The following is a 21,042-nucleotide window of genomic DNA, read 5'->3' on the forward strand; positions in this document are numbered from 1 at the left end:
GGGGCAGTCCCTCCGGCCTTGGCCTGGCTCACGTCCATCATCCTCCAAGACTCAGTGGAAGCAACAGTTCCTCCCGGAAACCTTCCCTGATCCCCACGCCCTTGCCCACGTCAGGGCTGGATGCTCCTCCAAGGGCCTCCAACCACATCCTAGGCTTCCCTTCACATAGCACCTGTCATGTTGAATCACAAATGCCTCTTCTCCATGTCAGGTCTCCATTCCTGTCTCTGTCCCACTTGGGGGGTGAGGACTGCACCTCCTGATGCAGGGTTGATTTAGGCTGTTTTAGGGCCTGCAGTTAAGGATGTTCGCAGGGATGCTGTTCCAGGAATTTCCTTGCATGCAGACTGGTCAGGGGCAGGCGAGACTTAGCCTGGCTTTCAGAGTCAGAGGCAGCGTTTGTCAGAGGTGAAGTGCCGCCAGCATGCTAGCTCTCTCTCCACTAGGGCCACACGAATGGCTGGGGCCTCCTTTCCTTAGGACTTGAGCGGGACCAATGGAGCTGCTGCCCCATTGGTTGGACCTGTGCCCACTAGCTTTGCTCAGAACCTGTAGGAGGTGGGGGTAGCTGGGGAGGAGAGGAGGGCTCATTAATTAGGAGGTCTGCTGCCTTACGCTGATTGCATGCTTCTGTTTCGCCCCACAGTTCTCTTTGTGACCCAAAGGAGGGTGCAGATCAGTGAAACCTTGAAGCTTAATGTAGCCAGAGGGCTCACACAGGCATTGCGGAAGGCATTTCACCAGAATGACGTCTTGGCTCATGTAAGCCCCCTGCTTTTGTAACCAGGCTCATCTATCTCTTCCTCCTGGGTCCAGAATCTGTTTAGATTGTTTTCTTCCTCCCTGGGTACCATAGCCACAACAGAAGTAGGATCTTTCATCATTTGGGCAAATAGTAATGCATGGTAGCTGGAGAAGTTCAAATTGTGAGATGGAAAATTGAGGATAATTGCCTTATGTCTAGATTTTTTTTTTAAGCCTGGAGGTTCTGTTTTAAATTGTCCCATTATCCTGTTGTTTTGGGGAAAGTATTTAATTGTGTCAGTGTAATTTTGCTGAAATCATCCATTGTGTTTTTCCTTTATCTTCCTCACCATTGTGAACAATTAGTGATTTATTTCTGGACATTTAAAAATTACTCTGACTTGTAAACTGAGTCCACCTTTGCTTAAATTGCCAGCAGCAGATAGGGAAGTAAACTTTTTTTTCTCTAAACACTTTAATGCCAAGAACTATTTAACAACCACTAGCTGATTTTGATGGCATATCTAAGTGACGGAAGCCTTGCTTTACACCCTTTTGGTTTGATTCCAAGTTTTAAAGCAGTAAATGTGATCGGCAGTCAGTGGACAACCCTTTACATCACTAAAAAATATTGTTCTCGCTTCCTCCTTTGATGCTTTGTGCCCCAGCTGCATTCAGATTAGGGGTCCTTCCCCACCACCACATGAAGGACTAGGAAGGAGATTGGGTACACAGTTTATTGGTCATTGTTAATCTCTTTTATATAATTCTGAAAAAAAAAAAAAAGAAGAAATGCTCTCCACGAGAGGCATCTGTGGTCTCTGCACCAGGAACTTTATTTGAAAGTTGAAAATGTGAATGCTTCTATGTGGTTACCTGAGACAGTTTTCACTAAACTTTGGTCATTTGCAAATTACCCTCACAGCTTTTGCCTTTTTTGCATATCATCACAGACTGCTGTGACAATTAGTACACGTTAGTTTTTTTTAAAATCAGCTTTTATTTAAAAAACACTTAAGATTGGGATCGACATACACACACTACTGTATGTAAAATAGATAACTAATAAGGACCTGTTGTATAACACAGGGAACTCTTCTCAATACTCTGTAGTGACCTATATGGGAAAGAATTTAAAAAGAGTGGATATATGTATATGTATAATTGATTCACTTTGCTGTACACCTGAAACTAACACAACATTTTAAATTGACTATACTCCAAAAAATTAAAAAAAAAACACTTAAACACGTTTCTTTTGAAAGGATGTTTGATATTACCACCATAAATGGCAATCAGGATCATTTGCCACAAATAAAAGGTAATCATAAAAAGGAGACTAGGGAGTTCCCTGGTGGCCTAGTGGTTAGGATTTGCACCGTCACTTCCATGGGTCAGGTTCAATCCCTGGTCAGGGAACTGAGATATTGCAAGCTGAGCGGTGTGGCCAAAACTTTTAAAAGGTGAAAATAATGGGAACAGTCTGTTAAATTCAAGCTAGACATTGTTGCTTACAGAAGGCATTAAGGCTGGGCCTGGTGTTCCTTTGTTTGTTTAAAAATATGGTTAGCAAGGATTAGAGAGGTGTTAAAAGTCAATTATCCTCAAACTGAGACCTGCTCCTTGAGGTAATTGGAAGGACTGGACTGGGAGTAACTTTCTTGCTGGGTGATTTGGTGGCATTTGGTGCTGAGTCCATGTTCCATCCAGAAAGTCACCTAAAGTCCCATCTAAAGTCACCTTGAACACTGCCTTTAGGGAACAACGTGCTGGGGAGCACACAGTGTGGAGCAAGCAAAGGCACACCCAGCCTGCTGCAAAATCAATTGTCTTGGTTTCTTTGGCAAATACACATGACACTCCTAATGGAGATGCAAGAATAAGGGGGAGGAAAGCAGGTGTTAAAAACACCCTGAACTGCTGATATAAAACACTAAGGAAACAAAAGAAAGTAAGAATAAAATTGAAAGTCTCAGAATCTTCCAGTTGGGTCAGAATGAGATCAGATCATCAACGTCCCTTAGGACTCAGCTGTAAGAGAAACTCTCCATGGCCCATCCCTGCCTTGGTCTTGAACCAGTCACAAGCTAAGAATGGAGTGAAGTCTGAACAGTTCTTCTCTCAGCTTCTAAAGAAAGGAATTTGGGCTTCCCTGGTGGCACAGTGGTTGAGAGTCCACCTGCCGATGCAGGGGACACGGGTTCGTGCCCCGGTCTGGGAGGATCCCACATGCCGCGGAGCGGCTGGGCCCGTGAGCCACGGACGCTGAGCCTGCGCGTCCGGAGCCTGTGCTCCGCAACGGGAGAGGCCACAACAGTGAGAGGCCCGCGTACCGCAAAAAAAAAAAAAAAAAAAAAAAAGGAATTCACCTCATATACTACCTGACCCCTGTCCTGAAGGGCCTCCACTTAATCTATCACTTCTACCTTTTAATGTTTATAAATGATGAGAAATATGATACAGCTGTTTTTCCCAGCATTCCATTCCCTGGAAATCTCTTTTGCCTGCCGTCTCCTGCCTGCCTTCTTGGGTGCTAATTGATGCTCACAGGATTATACTGAGGCACTTAAAGAATTAAAAAAAAAACAACACACACATTTAATTCTATTCCAGAATTAAATTAAATATAGATTGACTCCTGTATCCATAGGTTCAATATAAACTATATTTTGTTGTATTCTTGTATTTTGAGACTTGACAATTCCCGTAGGCTTATGGGATTGTTAGAATATTTGTCGAATGGGAGTGTCCTGTTCCTCAGCCATGCTGAGTAACAGTTGTGGTTCTAAGAAACACCAAGAAGAACTTAAAGTGCCACGGAAATGAACACTGAGTTCTGTGGGTCCATTTGTTTTGTAGGTGGACATTCTGGAATATTCTCACAACGTCACTGTTGGTTATTATGCTACCAAAGGGAGGCTGGTCTACTTGCCTGCTGCAGTGATTGAAACGCTGGGCGTTTATGGGATCAGCAATGTCACTGCAGATCTGAAGCAACACACCCCAGCCTTGCAGTCTGTGGCAGTACTTGCCTCCCCGTGGACTCCCCAGCCTGCAGGCTACTTGCAGCTGAAAACAGGCAAGTAACTCAGAAGGAAAGGATTCCTATCCATTCTGGGATCAGCGGTGGTCCCAAGAGGACACCTGTTTGAAAACTCCATCACTGGCAGCTCTGTTATTTCTTAGAGTCATTGTGTACCTTCCTCCAAGGGCCTTGCTAATCAAATGTCCAAGTTCCCTGCACAGCAGCCTAAACTTTTCCAACCTGGATTCATTAGAAATATTCCTTCACAGGAGTCTTTCTTCCCAATTTATATAATTATGAGTATATTGTACTTGTGAGCATCAAATACTGTATTTTTTTTTTCCTGTATTACCAGTGGATACTGAGGAGAGTTGAGCGTCCATAAAATCTGTGCTTTGCAGCAACACGTTCCAGATGCCCCTGAATCAGAATCTCTGAGCTTAGGCCTTGGAATCTTTCTTTCAAACTCCCTGGTGACTCTGATCCTGTGGTTTGTAAGCCACAAGAGTAGAGGAACCACTGAAATTGAAAGACTCAAACAACTTAGTCATGCAGGCCAATTGATTGTTTCCCCGCCAAAGAAACAGAAGACATGATCACTCTTAAGCCATTTTGTTGTCTTGGAGCAGATGTCTCCATATGCCAATCAAATGAAATCACAAAATCCTTTGCATTGGAGGGAATCTCAGGTTCAGTCCCACTTTTAATTCTTCTATGTTATAAATCATTTTAAAAGTCACTTCCAAAACTGCAACTGTCCTTCTTATTTGTCTGATTTCTCTGATGTAAAATCATGCCGTTTTATATCATGACTGCTATTACGTTCAAGGAACTAAGACACAGAGCTTTGGTGAGCACTGATATATTACTCTCATTCTAGTGCTACAGTTTGTGAGCCAGTCGGACAACATACAGTCCTGCAAGTTTGCTCAGACGATGGAACAGAGGCTACAGAGGGCCTTCCAGGACGCCGAGAGGAAAGTTCTGAATACTAAAAGCAACCTGACGATTCAGGTAAGGAGGAGGGTGCTTCAGCTGTGTAGTTGACAGAGACCAACCGGAACACAAATGTTGGCAAGAAGTGATTTGGTCCTGCATTTCAAAGCAGGTGTAATGTAACTTTGTACTTCGGGCATGTGATATCAACAGGAGAAGGTGCCACTTTGGGGCCACTGAGTTGAGTCAGCCTAGCAATGATGAGGATGTCTGGGGTGTGGTGGTCATGACAAGGGAGATGCTGTGACACTGTGTACCTGCTGTGATTTTATATTTATTTTCCCAAGCCTTTCTTGGGAAGGCTTAAAGCTTCCTTAAGCCTTTCTAATACATTTATTATTATTATTATTATTATTATTTTTTTTTTTTTTTTGCGGTACGCAGGCCTCTCACTGTTGTGGCCTCTCCTGTTGCGGAGCACAGGCTCCGGACGCACAGGCTCAGCGGCCATGGCTCATGGGCCCAGCCGCTCCGCGGCATGTGGGATCTTCCCGGACCGGCGCACAAACCCGTGTCCCCTGCATCGGCAGGCGGACTCTCAACCACCGCGCCACCAGGGAAGCCCCCATTTATTATTTTTTAAAAATGAACTAGAATATACTCTGTAGGTCAAATGTCGCATATAAAATGAATCATTTCTAAATAGCTAACTCACCAAGATTTGCCTATTCTGTGATTTTCTTTGAGCTGTTTTCCAGGCATCCACACGAACAATCACCTTATTTTAGACACACACACACACACACACACACATTTTAGGGTTTACTATGTGCCAGGACTGTGCTAAGTGTTTTATAAATGTTTTGCTACATAATACTCAAGACATCCTTCTGAGGTGTTATTATCAGCATTTCACAGGAGAGGGAACTGAGAGAAGGGTAGGAAACTTCCAGAAGGTCACACAGTTGGTATGGAATGGAATTAAGACTTGAGCCAAAGCCCATACTCTAATCTACCATGCTCTACTAGCATCAATGCAATGCCGAAATGGGATCCTCGATGAAATTTTTGGCAAGCATATGCATTATCTTACAGGGCAATCGCACTCCTGGTATACTGTATTTCAACTTCCTGGATTTACAGTAGACATGCTACCAAAAGCGTTTCTCAGACCCATTTTTTACAATTATATTGATAACATCTCACTAAAGACAGATGCTTCTTAATCATATTCATCCAGCCCCCAAATTTCTCTAATTAACTGTACTAACTAATGTCTCTGTTTTTACTGAATTAAAGCCTTTGCAATTAAACCCAGTGGTTTTAAAATTGACATTTAGCATAAGTGAATTATCAGCAAAGCCAATATGATGTGGAAAGCATACATTTTAATTTGAATGAGCAGTCGTTCTTTTCTAGATTCACCCAAAGTATATATGGAAGTATCTCATTATGATCTGGTTCATATTAGACTAAGATCTAAAAATATGTCACAGACATAAGATTTATGTAAGGAGTGTGACTCAACTCCTTTTTCTTTCTGATTGCATTTATGATCCTCACAGGTACATGAGTCTTATTGGAGCTTGGCAGTGGAACATATTCTAATTATATTCAAGAAGCACAGACTTATCAGCCAGCTTCTCTTTATCAGGCACTGGAAGGGACACCAAGATACATAAGCTGCCCTTGGCCTTAAGAAGCCTCTCTTGTATTGTTGTATGATAGTCAGGGGCCATGAGATGAAACTTTATAAAGCAAGTAACAAACATTCCTTGGAAAAGACTACGATGGGCAATTAGATAATTGCATTTAAATAGATTTTAGATGCTCTCGAACATATCCACAGCTTTGGGTGAATTGTTTTATTAACCCTCTTTCACTTTTTGCCTTGGCTGGCAAAAAGGAAGCCCAGAGCCAAAGTTGTTGTGTGGATTTAGTAACCCTCTAGGCCCCTATATCATGCATAGATTGCTACATGCTAATCATCCCCCCAGGGTTGTCTTTAATCTGTTTTTTCAGGACCTGGTTTTGTAATTAATAAGTTACCATTTTATTGTATTAAATGTAATTTGTGGGGCACCTTGGATCTTTTGTGGAATAAGACCATGTAAATATTTAATTTGTTCAGAGAGTCATCGAAAAAGTAACTTAATTATTTTTTACTTGTATAGCATAGATATTAGGGGCTAGAGTATAGTAGACTCAGTTCGGACTTTTTGATTATAAGCAACAGAATCCAAGCTCACAGGCTTATGCAAAAAGAGGAAGTGATTGGGTCATGTAACCAAAAGGTTCACAGCTCCTTACTTCAGGAACAATTGGATCCAGGTGCTTACATGATTTCTTCATGAAGTTCTCTCTTCATCTCTTGGCTTGCCTTGCTCTGGGTGGCATCATCCTCAGGCCCCTGACACCTCCAGATTTGCCTCATCCTTATTACTTACAGTCTCATGGATCCAGAGTGCCTTTTTTGTGTCATTCCAGTCAAAATCCTGGATTAGTTTTCATTGAACCCTCTTGGATCATGTGCCCATTTCTGGACCAGTAACTGTGGTCAAGGATATGAAATATCCCAGTCAACTAAGTCTGGCTGAGATGCCCACCCCTGGAACCTGAGTGGGACAACTGCACCCAAAGCACATGAACTGATTGGAGAGGAGGAGGTGTTTCCACAAGGAGAATTGTGGTGCTGACAAGGAAGAAGGGAGAATGGATACTAAGAATGAAAACAACAGCTTTCCATTCTGTCAGCATTGTGGGTCTAATTAGCTAAATGAATCATGGCATGAGTGAATGGGAAGTAAGAGATACGGTCAGAACCCATACGAGTCTAAGAGTAGAGGGGTAATGGGAAAGTATCCCCTGCAAGGGACAAGGCATGACTATCAAGGAACAGTGATATGACCTTGGTTTCAGGCCTGTGGATCTCTTATTTATGAAGTTGTTGTTAAGCAGCCCCCAAGAATGGTCACAATTTTCTTAGCTATAAAAAAAAATGAGTATAGTAAAGGAAACACAAATAAATGGAAAGACATTCTGTGCTCATGAATTGGAAGACTTAGTATTGTTATGATGTCAAATACTACCCAGAATGATCCCTATGCAATCCCTATCAAAATTCCAGTGATGTTTTTTGCAGAAATAGAAAAATCCATCCTAAAATTCACCTGAAATATCAAGGGACCCCGAATAGCCGAAACAATCTTGAAAGAGGAAAACAAAGTTGGAGGTCTCACACTTACTGATTTCAAAACTTAGTGCAAAACTATGGTAATCAAAGCAGTATGGTACTGGCATAAAGACAGACATATGGACCAATGGAACAGAATAGAGAGCCCAGAAATAAACCCTTACATATATGGTCAAATGATTTTTGATGAGACCAGTTGGTGGGGGAAGGGACAGTCTTTTCAACCAGTACTACTAGGAAACTGGATATCCACAAGCAAAAGAATGAAGTTGGATCCTCACCTAACACCGTATGCAAAAGTTAACTCAAAACAGATCAAAGACCTAAATGTAGGAGCTAAAACTGTAGGACTCTTAGAAGAAAATAGGGGAGAAAAGCTTCATGACATTGGATTTGGCAGTGATTTGTTGATATGACACCAAAAGCACAGGTAACAAAAGAAAAAATGAATAAGTTAGATGTCATCAAAATTAAAACCTTTTGTGGCTCAAAGGACATAATCAAAAGGCAACCCACAGAATGGGAGAAAATATTTGCCAATCATGTATCTATAGGGGGTTAATATCTAGAATATGTAAAGAACTCCTACAGCTCAGCAACAAAAAAACCAAACAACCCAAGTGAGAAATGGGCAAAGGACTTGAATAGACATTTCTCCAAAGACGATATACAGGTAACCAATAAGCACATGAAATGATGCTCGACATGACTAATCATTAGGGAAATGCAAATAAAAACCATGAAATACCACTCACACCTATTGAGGATGGCTATTATATTTTATTTATTTATTTATTTATTGCGTTACTTGGGCCTCTCGCTGTTGTGGGCTCTCCCGTCGCGGAGCACAGGCTCGGGACGCGCAGGCCCAGCGGCCATGGCTCACGGACCCACAGGATGGCTATTATAAAAAAAAAATAGAGAATAATAAGCATTGGTAAGGAGAAATTGGGATTCTTGTGCACTGCTGGTGGACGTGTCAAATGGTGCAGCTGCTGTGGAAAACAGTATGGCATTCCCTCAAAAAACATAGAATTACCATATGATTCAACAATTCTATTTCTGGGTATATACCCAATAGAATTTAAACCAGGGACTTGAACAGATATTGGAACACCGGTGTTCATAGCAGCATTATTCACAACAGCCAAAAGGTGGAAGCAACATAAGTGTCCATCCGTGGGTGAATGGATAAGTCAGTGTGGTACATACATGTGATGGAATATTATTCATCCTTAAAAAGGAGGGAAATGCTGGCACAGGCTACAACATGAATGTACCTTGAGGACATCATGCTAAGTGAAAGAAGCCAGTCACAAAAGGACAAATACTGTATGATTCCACTTATAAAAAGTATTTAGTTTTATCAAATTAATAGAGAGAAAATAGAATGGTGGTTTCTAGGAGCTAGGAAGAGGAAGAAATGGGGTGTTATTTAGTAGGTACAGAGTTTCAGTTTGGAATGATGAAAAAGTTTTGGAGATAGATGGTGGTGTTAACTGCACAATAATGCGAATGTACTCAATGCCACTGAACTGTACACTTTAAATGGTTAAAATGTAATGTGTATTTTACCACAAAAAAGTATGAAACTAATATAATGTTGTATGTCAGTGATGTCTCCTCAATAAAAAATTCTTATCTGAAAAAATGTATACGTTACCTGATCGAGTGTAGTATGTACAGAGATACCATATTGCAAGCTCTTTGGGATCCAGTGAGATTTAGTTTTGTTGAAAAGCAAAAAACTAGAGCGTTCAGAATAGAGATAAAGGTTGCAAAGTTATTTTAGTTATTATTTTTTTTAGGTGACAGTGCAGTGAGGTCTTTTGAATTATTCAGAAAGAGGTGCCTTTTTTCTAGGTACCTTGGGAGAGGCATGAATATCTGTGGCTAAACCACATTCCAGAAATACTGTTGGAGAGGAAGTAAGAGTTGACCAGAAAAGTTGACTCCGTATGTCATTAATCATGGGACTCTAGGTACTGTGTTAGAGAATTTAAAAGGAACTTCCACTTATGGGAGAAAGTTCGAAATAACAGGAAGAAGCTACTCTTGACGGTCTTCTTCAAAGTAAGGTTTAAAAGGAGCGTTGCAGTGATATTTACGTCTGAGCACACAGAGGTCTGGGACAGACTGGGTATCCGTTTCCGGCAGAAAGAGAGGACACATTCAAATGAAGATCATTTGAGGAAAGTCCAAGGAACAGGACTTTGTAGAAGTGTGGGTGGGCTCTAGGGAAACCACAGGGACAGTGCAGCTGCCAAGGCTGTGACAGTGGGCGCTGATGCCGTGAGAGGAGCGAGCAGCTGTGGGAAGCCTGAGGCCAGAGCTGCCCGACATGAGCTGTGACCTCACAGGAGGGAGTCCCTGACACCAGCTCTCCGACCTCACTCTCCTCCTTCTCTCCCACATCCTCCTGAGCTCCCTGCAGCTGAAGCCAGGGGTCCAAGGAGCCCATTGACGTGGTCTGTGCACAGGGGTCTGCCTCGGGGGGCGCTGAGCAGGATGAGGGCAGGGTGGCAAACGGATCTGGAGGGGGAAGGGGGAGACGCCCAGCACAGAAGCCCATAAAGAGTGTCTCACCAGACGGAATGCCTTCCTCCTGCATCTGTTTTTCAAATCTCATCTGTGGGATATTTTTATGTATACATTGACCTATAAAAGTCTCACTTCCTCATAACTAAAAAACTGACTTAGACAAGATTCGAGAAGAAAACCACACCATCTCATAGTAATATTAACATGTTTTACATTGAATTAATAGACCACTAGGAAATGGAATCTCTCTCTAAAGAAGCTGTTTTCTATTTCTGAATTCGTTTTGTCATCAGGTTCGGTCACGCTGTCCATGACTAGGTTGATGATGGACGGTGTGCATTCCCCGTCCTTTCAACCTTAAAACCCCCAAAAGTTTGACTCAGGCTTTCCCTGTCTGAGCAGTTGAGTCCTCCTTAAATTTACCATTCCTATGCTCTATTGTGTATTTTCAGAACCATAAAAGTAGCCTGAGACCATTTAGCCCCTGGAAAAGATACACACAGCAGTGGTTAAAACCCAAAGTCAGGCTGCCTGGGTTGGAATCCTGTCTCTGTCACTTATTAGCTGTGTGACCTTGGGCAAGTCCCTTGATCATTCTGGGCTTCAGTTTCCTCCTCTGTAAAAGGGAGTCATAACAGGATATACCTCCTAGGGTTTCGGTGAGGATTAAATGAGATCATGTGCCCTTAGCACGATGTCTGGCATGTAAGCAAGCAATCTGTAAGTGACAACTATTGTTATTCTTATCTCTTCCTTGCTCTCTTCCCACCTCCCTTTCATTCCTAACCTCAACTTCTCCTTAAACTTCTCCTCCCACGGCCTCCATGAAACAGACCCTCATCTTATTTGGCATGTCTCCCTCCCCTTTCCTCCTGTGTCGATTCAGATGGTGAGCACGTCCAACGCCTCCCAGACAGTCACCTTGGTGTACGTGGTGGGCAATCGAAGCTCCTTCCTCAACGGCACCGTGGCCAGCAGCCTCCTCCGCCAGCTCTCCGCTGAGCTGGTGGGGTTCTACCTCACCTACCCGCCGCTCACCATTGCTGAACGTGAGTATGTCCTCGTCCTACAGGGACTCTGCCATCTTCTCCGGGGCCCTCTCTGTTTAGCAAACCTCCGTGGTGCCAGGCCACATGCTAACTCTTTTGTCATTATATCACAACTGAAACATGTGATCAATGGGGATTGAATTGATGAGAACTTTATTACACGTTGAAAAAAGCACTAGGTGCTTTTACCCTTCACTAATATCATATCTCATTTAATCCTCACAACTACCCTATAAGGTAGGTGCAAAATTAACTCCATTTTGCAGATGGGAAAACTGAAACTCCAAGAGTTTTAACAAGACGCCTACTCTGACATAGCTAGCGAGACATGGAACCTGGGGTTTGAACCCAAGCAGTCTGCCTTCTGAGCTTATAACACTGCCTGGTATGGCATCTGTCCTCGTGGCAATCTGGGTTGCTATGGTTTCCTCCACTTCTGCCATCAGCAAATGTTCCTGGGCCTTCAGCCCTTGCCCGGGCTATAGATATTATAATGCAACTCATGTGCAGTCAACATTGTGACTTCACTTGATGAAGTCCCCGTAGGCTTGTGGCCTCATCTTCCTCTAATGCTTCAGTTACATAATCCTCATTACCATGCAGCAGGCATAGACTTTGAAGACGATGCGGCCTACATTTTGTACCCAAACATTTACTCGGTAGCCAAAGGAAGTAAAGACCTATGCTCTTAAATTTAATCATTGGTACATTTCTAAAGGTCACTGGGCAAGTTTTTTTTTTAAACATGTATTAGCAAAATTGTTTCTATTTCCTTCTTTGGTTGCTTTATATATTGTAGATAAGTGAGATAATGTGTGTGAATGTACTTATTAGCACATAGTAGACACTCAGAGTTTTTGTTTGTTTGTTTGTTTTGCGGTACGCGGGCCTCTCACTGTCGTGGCCTCTCCCATTGCGGAGCACAGGCTCCGGACGTGCAGGCTCAGCGGCCATGGCTCACGGGCCTAGCCGCTTCGCGGCATGTGGGATCCTCCCAGACCAGCGCACGAACCCGTGTCCCCTGCATCGGCAGGCGGACTCCCAACCACTGCGCCACCAGGGAAGCCCCAGAGGTTTTTTTTCATGTTTGTTTAATGACAAGCTTTTGTGACTTTCCATATACTAGGGAAAGATGCTTCTGGATTTTATGGAAAAGATGATGTCATAAAAGATGGCATTATGTCACCTGACAGCACATGAAGAATTTCCTTTTTCATCATCTTGATATTCTGAGAATAAGAACAATAACACAACTATGATTTATTGAGTACTTACTATGTGCCAGGTACTATGCTAAGCCTTTTACATGTATTAACTCTGACGGTCACCACACCTGTAAAGAAATGGTACTGTTACATTTGGCTACAAAACTTAGTCCTTGACACTGGAAGAATCCATTCAAGAAATAATTATTCCTAAAAATGTTATGATGGTTGAATAATTTTTAAAGAGAAAGCTATTGTTAAGATAGGTTCTAGCTGTAGGTCTTGACAACGGAAGTGTTTCACTTAAGAAAGTTTTGATGGAAAAACCAAAAGCAGGCATGCAAAAGCCCTTTACTGAGTATTTTAGTTTTCTGAATAGCAAGTTTCAGTCTGTATGTCCTAGAGTTCCCAAGAATGATAAAGCAGGATTTAGCTGCTTGGTATTTTGTCAGCTATGTCTATTTCTCTGAACAATATTTACATATAAAACCTGTGAAAGTAATTTGGCATGTTTCTTGTTTGTTTTAGCGCTGGAATACCCCAACCTTGATATATCAGAAACAACCAGAGACTACTGGGTAATTACAGGTAATCTCTTCTTTCATTTCCCCTTTCACCCTATCAGGTTGGTTTATTTTTCTTTCTTTCTTTCTTTCTTTTTTTCTCTTTCTTTTCTTTCTTTATTATTTTTTAACATCTTTATTGGAGTATAATTGCTTTACAATGTTGTGTTAGTTTCTGCTGTATAACAAAGTGAATCAGCTATATGTATACATATATCCCCATACCTCCTCCCTCTTGTGTCTCCCTCCCACCCTCCCTATCCCACCCCTTTAGGTGAACAGAAAGCACCGAGCTGATCTCCCTGTGCTATGTGGCTGCTTCCCACTAGCTATCTATTTTACATTTGGTAGTGTATATATGTCCATGCCAGTCTCTCACTTCGTCCCAGCTTACCCTTCCCCCTCCCCGTGTCCTCAAGTCCATTCTCTATGTCTGCGTCTTTTTTTTTTTTTTTTTTTCAGTACGCGGGCCTCTCACTGTTGTGGCCTTTCCCGTTGCGGAGCACAGGCTCCGGACGCACAGGCTCAGTGGCCATGGCTCATGGGCCTAGCCGCTCCACGGCATGTGGGATCTTCCCAGACTGGGGCATGAACCCGTGTCCCCTGCATCGGCAGGCGGACTCTCAACCACTGCGCCACCAGGGAAGCCCCTATGTCTGTGTCTTTATTCCTATCCTGCCCCTAGGTTCATCAGAACCTTTTTTCTTTTTAGATTCCATATATATGTATTAGCATACTGTATTTGTTTTTCTCTTTCTGACATATCACTTTGTATGACAGACTCTAGGTCCATCCACCTCACTACAACTAACTCAATTTTGTTTCTTTTTATGGCTGAGTAATATTCCATTGTATATATGTGCCACATCTTCTTTATCCATTCATCTGTCGATGGACACTTAGGTTGCTTCCATGTCCTGGCTATTGTAAATAGTGCTGCAATGGACATTGTGGTACATGTCTCTATTTGAATTTTGGTTTTCTCAGGGTATATGCCCAGTAGTGGGATTGCTGGGTGGTATGGTAGTTCTATTTGTAGATTTTTTAGGAACTTCCGTACTGTTCTCCATAGTGGCTGTATCTATTTACATTCCCACCAACAGTGCCAGAGGGTTCCCTTTTCTCCACATCCTCTCCAGCATTTATTGTTTGTAGATTTTTTTATGATGGCCATTCAGACTGGTGTGAGGTGATACCTCATTGTGGTTTTGATTTGCATTTCTCTAGTGATTAGTGATGTTGAGCATCCTTTCATGTGTTTGTTGGCAATCTGTATATCTATTTTGGAGAAATGTCTGTTTAGGTCTTCTGCCCATTTTTGGATTGGGTTGTTTGTTTTTTTGTTATTGAGCTGCATGAGCTGCTTATAAATTTTGGAGATTAATCCTTTGTCAGTTGCTTCATTTGCAAATATTTTCTCCCATTCTGAGGGTTGTCTTTTCGTCTTATCTATGGTTTCCTTTGCTGAGCAAAAGCTTTTAAGTTTCATTAGGTCCCATTTGTTTATTTTTGTTTTTATTTCCATTTCTCTAGGAGGTGGGTCAAAAAGGATCTTGCTGTGATTTATGTCATAGAGTGTTCTGCCTATGTTTTCCTCTAAGAGTTTTATATTGTCTGGCCTTACATTTAGGTCTTTAATCCATTTTGAGCTTATTTTTGTGTATGGTGTTAGGGAGTGTTCTAATTTCATTCTTTTACATGTAGCTGTCCAGTTTTCCCAGCAGCATTTATTGAAGAGGCTGTCTTTTCTCCATAGTATATTCTTGCCTCCTTTATCAAAAATAAGGTGACCATAGGTGTGTGGGTTTATCTCTGGGCTTTCTATCCAGTTCCATGGATCTATATTTCTGTTTTGGGGCCAGTACCATACTGTCCTGATTACTGTAGCTTTGTAGTACAGTCTGAAGTCCAGGAGCTTGGTTCCTCCAGCTCCATTTTTCTTTCTCAAGATTGCTTTGGCTCTTTGGGGCCTTTTGTGTTTCCATACAAATTGTGAAATTTTTTGTTCTAGTTCTGTGAAAAATGCCATTGATAGTTTGATAGGGATTACACTGAATCTGTAGATTGCTTTGGGTAGTAGAGTCATTTTCACAATGTTGATTCTTCCAATCCAAGAACATGGTATATCTCTCCATCTGTTTATATTATCTTTAATTTCTTTCATCAGTGTCTTATAGTTTTCTGTATATAGGTCTTTTGTCTCCTTAGGTAAGTTTATTCCTAGGTATTTTCTTCTTTTTGTTGCAGTGGTAAATGGGAGTGTTTCCTTAATTTCTCTTTCAGATTTTTCATCATTAGTGTTTAGGAATGCAAGAGATTTCTGTGCATTAATTTTGTATCCTGCTACTTTACCAAATTCATTGATTAGCTCTAGTAGTTTTCTGGTAGCATCTTTAGGATTCTCTATGTATAGTGTCATGTCATCTGCAAACAGTGAGAGCTTTACTTCTTCTTTTCCGACTTGGATTCCTTTTGTTTCTTTTTCTTCTCCGATTGCTGTGGCTAAAACTTCCAAAACTATGTTGAATAATAGTGGTGAGAGTGGGCAGCCTTGTCTTGTTCCTGATCTTAGAGAAATGGTTTCAGTTTTTCACCATTGAGAACGATGTTGGCTGTGGATTTGTCATATATAGCCTTTATTATGTTGAGGTAAGTTCTCTCTATGCCTACTTTCTGGAGAGTTTTTATCATAAATTGGTGTTGAATTTTTTCAAAAGCTTTTTCTGCATCTATTGAGATGATCATATGGTTTTTATCCTTCCATTTGTGAATATGGTTTATCACATTTGATTGATTTGCATATGTTGAAGAATCCTTGCATTCCTGGGGTAAACCCCACTTGATCATGGTGTATGATCCTTTTAATGTGCTGCTGGATTTTGTTTGCTAGTATTTTGTTGAGGTTTTTTGCATCTATGTTCATCAGTGAATTTGGCCTGTAGTTTTCTTTCTTTGTGACATCTTTGTCTGGTTTTGGTATCAGGGTGATGGTGACCTTGTAGAATGAGTTTGGGAGTTTCCTCCCTCTGCTGTATTTTGGAAAGGTTGGTTTATTTTTAAAAACTGCATGCCATTCAGTGATAGAATTGGCATCTTTTCTTGGGTCCTGTCTTATAAGCCAAGGAGTTACTTCCCTAGGACCAGAAGTGGGTGGAGTAAGCTGAGATAGGAGAAGACAGCCCGCTGAAGATGAGGGTTAAGTAACCAATTCAAAACAGCTACGTTGAAAGTCCCACCCAGGAGCCTCCTCTTCGCAAAATATGTACCCATCAAAAGGTGCAGCATTAAGCTGTGGACGTCTGGGACATGTCCATGTGAATGGTTGTCTATTCGTTTAAAGATCATTTAAAGATCATAGGATTTTCTGCACTGCTTTACAAAACCCAAATGAAAGTCAGAGGAATGCTAGGCATGCATTTTTCTCTCTCCCCGGTTCCCCTGCGTTGATCCTGGTGGAGCCCGGGCATGTCCTGACAGTGAGGGTGGATGGAAGTAAAAGGGTGTTTGGGTGGCAGTTTCCTTTTTTCTTCTTTGACATTTCCCAGCTGAGATGTATGAAACAGCAAAAAATTTTTGCTTGTGTTTTTCAAAAGCCAGACAGTAGCTCTGAAAATTAGAGAAGAAAGGATTGGAAGCAGAGAGAGAGGACAGATGCTTTTAGGGGGAAAAGTGACCAGCCAGGCCATAAAGGGTGATGCCAAAAGCTCAGCTTCTCTGTAACCGGTGCCACACTGAATCTCGGAGATGGAGTTTTGGGTGAAGTAGAAGAGGATAGCTTCATTGCTTTGCCAGGCAAAGCGGAACACAGCAAGCTCCTGCCTCGAAAAACTATGTGTCCCAACCCGGGAGGATTTGATGAGTTTTATAGCAATAGTTCAAGGGTGGGTTTGCTGATAAAATTAGGGTGTGTGCAGGGTCTGCATGCCTTTACTCTTGTCTCAGGTGGTTGGTCTCCTAATCTTGATGAGCTTCTCTGGTCCCTTTAATCTTGCCTCAGGTGGTTTCTTGGCTGCTCCTCCCTTGATTAGCAACTCTTGGAATCTGCCCTTTGGAACTCAGGGAAGGTCATGGAGGCTGGAGTCTTGCCTACAAGAAAGGGGGGACAAAAAGGCTTCCGTGCCCAGGAGCCCCACAGGGTCCTCCTCAGTTTCAAGGGGAGGGACGGAAGGGTGTTACTCTGCTAGAGGTGCCGTAACAAAGTACCCCAGGCTGGGGGAGCTTCAACAACAGGAATTTATTTTCTCATAACTCTAGAGACTGGAAGTCTAAAATCAAGGTGTCAGCTGGGTTGTTTTCTTCTGAGGTCTCTCTCATTGGCTTGTAGATGGCCACCTTCCCTCTGTGTATGTCTGTGGCTTAGTTTTCCCTTCTTTTTGCGGTATGCGGGCCTCTCACTGTTGTGGCCTCTCCCGCTGTGGAGCACAGGCTCCGGACGCGCAGGCTCAGCGGCCATGGCTCACGGGCCTAGCTGCTCCGCGGCATGTGGGATCTTCCTGGACCCGGGCACGAACCCGTGTCCCCTGCATCGGCAAGTGGACTCTCAACCACTGCGCCACCAGGGAAGCCCAGTTTTCTCTTCTTATAAGGACACCAGTCACTATAGGATTAGGCCGCACCCTGATGACCTCATTTTATCTTAATTGCCTCTTTAAAGGCCCTATCTCCAAATACAGTCGCATTCTGAGGTCCTGGGAGTTAAAACGTCAACATGTGAGTGGTGGGAGAACACAATTCAGCCCATTACAAGGAGGGAGGAAGATTTTGCAAGTCCTGGAAGATGTGCCTGAACAAGCAGCCCCTCCCAAACCTCCTTCCCTTGCCTGTCTCCTCCCTCCCTTGCTGTCCCAAACAAACAGTAGATGGGCTGCTGCCTGGAATACTAACCAAGGAGCTTGGTGAAGCCTGCTCAAGATCTCTCCTAAATTGCAGAAAATTGCATTTCTTTCTCCCCTGCAAAGCCATGGATTTGTAGAGATTATTTTACCTGCTAAGAAGGCCAACTAAAGAAATGTTTAAAAAGGAAACAACAACAACCCACCAGAGTTTATGCTCAAGAGAGACAATGCAACACATGTTGGAAACCAGCAGGTTATGTAACATTTACAAAATCGCGTTTCTTGCACAGGGAATGCTGTTTTTTAACTTGTAGACATTTCCTCCCTTCTCTTCACTTTTAAGATTTACATTCAGTGGTCGAACATCCTGTCCTGGACAGACTCCTGTCTCATGCTTTCCTCATGTACCTGCGTCTTGCCCTGCCTCTGTTTTAGTGACATAACCTTAATAAAAAGCTCCATACATGGTCTTGTTTTCAGGATTCTTCTGGGACTTGACCCCTGCCCACTCACCTACGTATCCAACTTTGTTATCACTGTTGCTGCCTGTTGGTAATCAGCATACACTGTGGTACCCATCACTGTGTTTGGGGCTGATTGGATCAGTTGATTCGTGCTTGGGGGGGAAGAGGGGACAGGTCCAGGTCTCAGGATGACCCTCCTGCCTTCCCTTTGGCCCATAACCACTTTCTAGACCCATGGGCGGCCACCACCAACTTTAACCATCTTTTCCAGAAGGGGTAGGAGATTAGGAACTGAGAGATGAAGACAGCACTTGTTCAGACCTACAGTCCCTCGAATAACCTGTCTGCCCAGATATTCATCCTGGGCATCCTGTCTTCTGCTCATTGCTAACAGCCAAGAGGATTTGAAGCAACTTTTCTTCCTGTAATTTGTATTATAAAAGCCTAACATGTTTTCATCTGTTTTCCGACTAAACTTATATTAAATATGTTTTGGCACACTATCCACTTCTCCCCTCCCTGAGTGTGGGTCCCGCCTTGGTGGAAAATCACTGGCTTAGGGTGACTCCTGCAGCCCCTCTTTACAGAGTACCCAGGGGCTACCCTGCTCCCATGGATCCTGCAGTCAGGGGTGTATATATGAGGCGGGGTAGAAATGTACAGACTTAATATTGCTGCCTGACAGAGGTGAGAGCCCCTCTTACGTTTATTCATCTGTCTTTATTTCACCTACCAGAGTCAAAATATCCCAGACCCAGCAGTTACAGGATTTCTTCTGGTCTCAGCTCTGCTACTGACTAACCTAGTGTGTCCTTGAGCAAGTCAACTTAGACCCACTAGGCATCACATGCTCACCTTTAGAATCAGGAAAAGATGTGAGCTGAGGACTGAGGTTCTTTTGGCTCTGAGTATGTGAGATTCAACCACGAATAAAACAACTTAACTTGAGTTCACTTGGCCTGATCGTTGGAATCTTAGAGCCCAGTGCAATTGTAAACAAAGAAGGAATGAGAGACCAGTGATGTTACAGTCACCAAATCTTCTGGACAAAGCTCCTAGGAACACAGCAGGGACTTGCCCACCTCCTCTGAGCTGAATCAGTGGTGGGTAAGGGTGGGTGGCCAGGGCCCTGGCTCATGTACTGTGGGGCTGCGGTCTTCCTGGGCCCCCGTGCCAGGGTCCAACCCCTGCTACTGCTTCCGTGTCTCTGTGAGAGCTATGGGCACACACCTCTTTCCACTCCCTTCCAGGCGGGCAGAGAGGTCCAGGAGGCTGAGGTCCGCCGTGCTTCTCAGGGGAAAGGAAAGGAGCTACAGTCCTGGAACACAGCTCTGTGTTTTCCAGGCAATTCCTTCCTCTGGTGAGGATGTGTCTAGTGAAGCAGAAGGCGCGTTTGAGCAACAACAGCTACTGTTTATGGGCACCCCCCTCTCAAGTGCTTTATGGCACTATGCTGGAAGCATTTTTTTATAAAGTATTCTGTTTTTTGCAATGATACAGTCAGGAGGAGCTTATGATAACCATGTTTTCTGATGAGGAACTGGGGCCCAGAGAAACTAGGCAACTTGCTCAAGACACTCGGTAAGGGGGCATCAGGATTCAAACCCAGGCCCCTGGCTCCAACCCTCAGCTCTTCCCCAGCTGTCTCCTGAGAAGGACACATCCTCTTTGCAAATAGAGCCACGAGGCATGAGGAAGCTGCCCAGTTGATTCCATGTAGCTCTGTGGCAGGTTCCCACGGCCTCCCGTACTTCCCTGGAGGTATTTTTTCTCAATTTTAAAAACTGGTAAAATACACATAAAGTGTGATTTACCGTTTTAACCTTTTTTTAAAAAAAATTTATTTATCTATTTATTTATCTTTGGCTGCATTGAGTCTTCATTGCTGTGCCCGGGCTTTCTCTAGTTGGGATGAGCGGGGGCTGCTCTTCGTTGCGGTGTGCAGGCTTCTCATTGCAGTGACTTCTCTCTTTTTTTTTTAATATCTTTATTGGAGTATAATTGCTTTACAATGGTGTGTAAGTTTTTGCTTTATAACAAAGTGAATCAGCTATACATATACATATATCCCCATATCTCCTCCTTCTTGCATCTCCCTCCCACCCCTCTAGGTGGTCACAAAGCACCGAGCTGATCTCCCTGTGCTATGCAGCTGCTTCCCACTAGCTATCTGTTTTACATTTGGTAGTGTATATATGTGCAATGGCTTCTCTTGTTGCGGAGCACGGGCTCTAGTCGTGCAGGCTTCAGTAGTTGAAGCATGCGGGCTCAATAGTTGTGGCTCGCGGGCTCTAGAGCACAGGCTCAGCAGTTGTGGCGCATGGGCTTAGTTGCTCCACGGCATGTGGGATCTTCCCGGACCAGGGCTCGAACCCGTGTCCCCTGCACTGGCAGGAGGATTCTTAACCACTGCGCCACCAGGGAAGCCCTTAACCATTTTTAAAGTGTACAATTCAGGGGCATTAAGTACATTCACAGTGTTGTGCA

At 43.2% G+C, this 21,042-nt stretch overlaps 1 protein-coding gene across 2 annotated transcripts in view; it reads left to right on the plus strand.

Annotated features, from left to right (window-relative positions):
• Positions 1-21,042, plus strand: part of KIAA1549L (KIAA1549 like) — a gene marked incomplete at both ends in the record, with an annotated part of 287,743 nt that overhangs the window by 158,855 nt on the left and 107,846 nt on the right. For both annotated transcript variants that reach the window (XM_081241354.1, XM_081241355.1), the window contains 5 exons: positions 647-762; positions 3,604-3,823; positions 4,650-4,783; positions 11,326-11,488; positions 13,222-13,281. In XM_081241354.1, the coding sequence (XP_081097480.1) occupies positions 647-762; positions 3,604-3,823; positions 4,650-4,783; positions 11,326-11,488; positions 13,222-13,281 (693 nt within the window). The remainder of the gene's footprint in view (positions 1-646; positions 763-3,603; positions 3,824-4,649; positions 4,784-11,325; positions 11,489-13,221; positions 13,282-21,042) is intronic.

This window comes from Mesoplodon bidens (genome assembly GCF_964165515.1).
Source record: "Mesoplodon bidens genome assembly, chromosome: 7".
NCBI classification, from domain to species: domain Eukaryota; kingdom Metazoa; phylum Chordata; class Mammalia; order Artiodactyla; family Ziphiidae; genus Mesoplodon; species Mesoplodon bidens.